The 6,000-nt window shown below is 33.2% G+C and overlaps 1 protein-coding gene across 10 annotated transcripts in view; it reads left to right on the top strand.

Annotated features, from left to right (window-relative positions):
• The window catches only part of Kansl1 (KAT8 regulatory NSL complex subunit 1), a 193,887-nt gene that overhangs the window by 127,508 nt on the left and 60,379 nt on the right, over positions 1-6,000 (top strand). For all 10 annotated transcript variants that reach the window (XM_048786350.1, XM_048786379.1, XM_048786384.1 and 7 more), the window contains one exon: positions 4,412-4,553. In XM_048786350.1, coding sequence (XP_048642307.1) covers positions 4,412-4,553 — 142 coding nt within the window. The remainder of the gene's footprint in view (positions 1-4,411; positions 4,554-6,000) is intronic.

The following is a 6,000-nucleotide window of genomic DNA, read 5'->3' as shown; positions in this document are numbered from 1 at the left end:
ACCCTGCACACATTTTTTATTGGTACATTATAGTAATACATAATGGTGGAATTTATTGTTACATATTTGTACATGCACACAATATAGTTTGACCAGTATCACTTCCCAGTATGCCTCCCTTCCTCTCCTTCCTTCCATATTTTCAGAACAGTTTTTTGTTTTGTTTTTGCGGTGTTGAAAATTGAACCGGTTTTTGTTTTGTTTTTTATACAGGGAATTGAACCCAGCGGCATCTAACCACTGAGCCACATCCCTACCGCCCCCCTACCCCTCTTTTTGTAGTTTATTTAGAGACAGGGTTTCACTGAGTTGCTTAGGGCCTCCCTAAATTGCTGAGGCTGACTTTGAACTAGAGATCCTCCTGTCTCAGCTTCTGAGCCACAGGGATTATAGCATGTGCCACTATGCCTGGCCTGAACCTAGCTTTCCACGTGTGTGCCTCCTGCCCCGAGCAAAAAAGAAAGAAAGAAAAAAAATTAAGATGTCTCACTCAGAGATAACAATAAGATTTCATCTTTCCTGCTAATCTGGAATACTTGGGATCCTGGAACACTGTCAGGAGAAAGCTTATGAACTACATTCAGGATTTTTTTGTCCACCTCGGGTACAAACGCAGAAGTAGCCTAAGTTTGTCAATAAGGTGTCTTTCCTTACCTTTGGTTTTTAAATTGAGCAACATATATACCACTTATGGTAACTTATATTAGAGTCTGTAAACAAGTCAAAATGACACCTGGCATTTTGCCAGGGGAATGTTAGAGTTTGTAAACAAGTCTGGATGGTGCCTGGCAAAATGCCAGAGGGAGTGGTTTGAGAAGTAACAAAAGCGAGCCATTAAGTGTGGAGATTCCTTATTGGTTGACTGATGTATCTAGTTTATGCTAATTAGATAAGCTGTGTGGAATGTATAAATACTGCTCCTGTCCTGCAATAAACGGCTCCTACTCCTGCTGTATCAACGTACACAAGTTATTCGTCACCCCCCTGGTTATTTTGCGGCAAACTTTGAAATAAGTATTATTTTTAGTGATCTGTTTTTAGTGAGAAAAAATAATAGGTGAATGTTTAAATTTATAAAATGTTTTAAACTTCATTATGAATGTACAGAAAAGTCATTGCAAAAGTTACTTTTACTAAATGTATTTAAGCTGAACAAAATTACTTACATAACTGGTGTAATATTAGAAATGTATTCATTAAAGTATTTTCTAGAACTAGATTGTCATTTTGAGGACTGCCCTGGATTTCACATGATCAGTGTTCAAAAGCAGCTGTCTTATAAAAAAGACATTGATACAGTGTATACTGAATAATAATGTGTACTATACTATTGCACTCCTGCCTGATAAACTCTGGTGTGTTGCTATTTGTGGTTGGTTATTGACAATTATTGTGACCTGTGTTTTCATACTCCAAAGAATGTATTAGAGAATACTCTTGAGTGCTTGTACATATTTGTACATGCACACAATACAATTGTCCAAGTATCCTATTTTTAGGACAATCTGTAGTTTCATTCTTAATTAAATTAAAGGATAATATAAGCTCAAGATTATGAAATAGCCACAGAATTGAAACTTGGTATATTATTTCCTTGAAAACCAAATTTTGGAAGGGAAAAGAGCTGTGTAATTTTTCGAACATAGGAGTGACAAGAAATGTGAGTTTATTCAAGGTGAGTTCATTTAGGGAACATAATCGATTGACCAATGAATATCAACAAGTAGACCAGCAGTGATAGATGGGGACTTGGTACCATTAGAAATGAATGGAACCTATAAAAGGTAGAAATTTTGCAGGATAGGATGATGGTAAGCCTTTTAAATCTAGTTTTAATTGGGAATAGGATATGAAGGGTAACTAGCTATGTGTCTTTTAGAAAGGGGAGGCTCCCTAGGTTATTTCTAATCACTTGAGGCCTGATTATTTTGAATTCAGGTCAGAAGTGGACCTACAGCCTACATTGAAGCCCTTCACTACTTACTACAATGTATTGTTTTATTTTAAAATTATTCCATCAGAATCAGGAAACTATAAAATGCCTTGTTTCTAGAAGAACATAAACAATTGTATAATACTTTATCACAATGGTTGATCTGAATGACTTGTTAGGATCATATAAAAGTTAGTACAATTACTATTTTTATTATGATGATTAAGCACTCATTTCTAACCTTACTGCAACCATATTTATTATTGACATTTATCAATGGGATTATATAAAAATTCATGTATTATAATTTTTAGTAGTAAGTGTGTGTATTCTAATTGGTAGTAAAAAGGGCATTGTGACTGTTTATTTCTAGAAAAATAATTTTGTAGTAGATTGTGAAATGTTTTGGTTACAAACTGAATACAGAATTAAGCAGGAGCAATATACCCCTCTAATAGTTAAAGAATGTTAAATTGCCACATTTCTGTCATAATTTTTCTGAGAAGTCAAATGTTACATTTTAAGTAGAGCTAAACTCCACAATTTTTCTATTCCCCTTCCCAGAGATAATAAAGGCCCTACACTGATCCTGAATTTGTTGTATATACATTCTATACATGTTTTATACCGTTTTTTTTTTAAACCTAACTATATTAGTAACAATTATTATTTTTTAGTTTTTCATGTAGTTTTTCCATTGCACCACTGTTGGTTGATGGTCATGTTGATACATGTAGCAATTTAAATTTCCAAATAGTATTTCATTAAATTCCTTTACTATTTGTATGTACCTGTACTAGTATTTATTCCTACCACTAGTATTTATTCCTACCTCCTACACCATGTTGACTCCAGGTCTTCAGCATGCTAGGCAAGCACTCTACTACTGAGCTACGCTTTGTTCCCTGTAATAGTACTCATACTTATTTTTTGTTTTTATGTGATTTCTCCATTTAATATTGTGTTCTGAGATTTAGTCTTGTTGATATGTAGAGCTATAGATTTGTGTTTATTACTATAGGAGAAATTTTTAGAGGAATAAATTAGTTTAAGTGCTTTAACAGTTAGGTTGTAATTAATTTTGGATTTATTACAAATTCTGCAATGAACCTATTTCCATATGCAGATGTAAAAGTTAAATTCTCAGAAGCACAATTTCATAATGGTTAGGTATGTAGATTGTCCACCTAGCCAGATATTTCCAAATTATTCTTTCAAAAGTAGTCATACCACTTAGGAGCAGTGTACAAATTGCTGTTTTACATATCTTATCATCCCCTGATTTTATCAGACTTTGAGTTTTTCCAGTCTAGATTTAAAACAGCATCTCAATATTTTATTTAATATTTTAACCAAATTTTAATAAGATTTGGCATATGTTGTATTTATTGATCATTTGGGTTTCTCTCCTGTGAATTAAGATCGTCTCTTTTTTAATTCCAGCATTATTTCTGGAGTTCTGTTATATGTTTTGATTATTTAATCTTTAGTTATGTCTGTTTACAGATATCCTCTACCAATCAGTACCTTGCCTTTTAACTTTGTTAATTAGATATTTTTGAAAATTAAGTCATGTTTTGTTTCTTATTTAAGAAATTCTTTCCTGTTCTAAGTCCCAAAGATACTCTTTGTGTTTTAAGTGTGTATGTACAAATATAGCAATTTGAAAATTTTAAATTATGGAATTATATCATGAAGAAAGAAACTTTTACTTTCCCCATATAAAGAACTAGGCATTTTGAATAGCTCAATCTAATTCATTAGAATCTCACTTGATTTGAATGCCATAGCTTTATATATCCAGTTTTAAGTTTTGAGGCTCTGTATTCTGTTCCATTGGTCTTTTGTCCATCTTATATTGCCTTAGTTACCGTAATTTTATAATGAGTTTTGATACCTGATAATTCAAATTTATATCATGCTTTACTTTTCAGAATATCTTTGCTAATGGTTCTTTTTTCTGTGTGAACTTTTAGATGTTTCTCAACTTCTATGAAGAACCCTGCAGAGAATTTCATTGGGATGTCTTTGAATTTACAGATTTATATGAAAATTGCCTTATTAAAACATTTATCTTGCCATTTGTATAGATCTTTATATCTTTCAGACTTATTTATCTGTAAAGATTTTTTCCCTCTAGTATTAGCTTTTGTTGATGAGTTTAGTTATGAGTAGTGCTTTTACAGAAAATATTTTTCTATGACTGGAATTTTTAATACAAATTATTTTTCATATATGTCTTATTTTAAAGTAGAAAAATTAAGGCAATTTCAGAGGATTTTTTTAGGGGGGATGCACAGGATCATGGTACTTAATCTATATGAAGTGTTTTATTCCACAAGGGTCCTTCCTGTAGGTTCTGTGTGTGTGTCCATCTTTACTTTTTCTTGATAACAAGTTAGTCTATGTAAGTGCCTTCATCTGATTTGGTATAGATACTATCTACTCTTGGATTTCACTCAGTTTATTTCCTTTTAGGAGACGCAGGTCAGAATGGAGATGGGCTGCAGACCGAGCAGCTATTGTGAGCCGCTGGAACTGGCTTCAAGCTCATGTTTCTGACTTGGAATATCGAATTCGTCAGCAAACCGATATTTACAAACAGATTCGTGCTAATAAGGTAAGGGATCAATATCCGGTGTTTTCAGCCCAATTAAAAACTACCATTTTCCCTTTTTTTCTCATCCTCTCCTACCCTTTCAGTAATTCTTCACTATGTCAAGATAAAAGGTTTAATGATCTGATATTATGAGCTGATGTTGGATAGTATACTGTAGTAAACAAGGCTAGAATATAATGTTTAATTGACGTGTGTTTAGAGAAGAACAGCATGGGTGTCTGAGTTAACACAAAACCCATCCCAAATAAAAGACTATATAATTAATGTAAACCATTAGCTGTCAGATTCATTATGTATTCATGTCTAGTGAGGATTTTTACTATCTTGCTCTTTTGATTAGCTGTTTCCTGTTTTATTACGAATCCTCTCTTGCTCGCTTGAGAAAAAATAGGGTTGGCCTAAACAGTTGTTGAGGTAAATACATTGATGATGAGGAGTTTTATTTTGCTTTATTCCCCTGTGAGGGACTAATAAGCTACCTTACAGCTTTTATTTTTTATACTGACGTTACATAATTTTTCGTCTTGAAAAATCAACATAGGAGAAAGCTTTTTGCTCCAGTTTCAATTTGAGTTCAAAAGAAATTTGCACAGAAAAAAAAAAAATCCATTCAACAAATATTGAGTGCTTACTGTGTAGCACCACTTTTCTCTGTGGAATGGTCACAGTGGTGAACAAAAATTTTACCTTCATGGAGCTTTACATTCTTGCACAGTGTCTTTTGTTCTTAATATTTTATGAGCTTCATAACTGACAGATGGGTCTAAATAAAGTCTACTCCTAAAAATGTGTTAAGTATCTTTTTATCCTTAATGCTTGTCACGGCCTTAAGAAAACTGCTTACTGTAAACAGTATGTGTTAGATTAATTAATAGGTCTAAAGTTAAAGGGTGATCAAATGACAAGATAAACAAAGTGATGAAAGTTTGATGTAAAAGTTCTGTAGCTTCTTCTATCTACTCTTTTAAACATTTATGTTAAAAATTCCACTAGACATTTCTCCTCTTTTAAAAAAAAAAAAGTTCACTGGATAGTTCTAGGTTTTCCCCTTACATTGGATTTATGTATAAATCTCCAGTAATCCATCTGAGCATATTATAATTGACATAGTCCAAAGGATTCACTTTTTAATAATTTGTTCCCTTAGGGTAGAGAACAGATTAAATCATGACTAATTTTAACAAATTAGCTAGAAGATCTGTGGGTGTGGTGGTGTATATGTGTAATACCAGTGTCTTGGGAGGCTAAGGCAGGAGGATTGGATGTTTGAGGCCAGCCTCAGCACTTGGTGAAGACCTAAGCAACTTAACAAGACCCTGTCTCAAAGTAGAAAAGGATTGGGATATATGTAGCCCAATGGAAAGTGCCTCTAAGTTCAATCCCTGGTACTCCCCTATCTCCCACCCCCAGCCAAAAAACAAATTAGCTAGAACAAAACTAAGAAATA

This window comes from Marmota marmota, unplaced genomic scaffold, assembly GCF_001458135.2.
Source record: "Marmota marmota marmota unplaced genomic scaffold, marMar, whole genome shotgun sequence".
In the NCBI taxonomy this organism is placed as follows: domain Eukaryota; kingdom Metazoa; phylum Chordata; class Mammalia; order Rodentia; family Sciuridae; genus Marmota; species Marmota marmota.
This window is presented reverse-complemented; position numbering and strand designations above follow the sequence as displayed.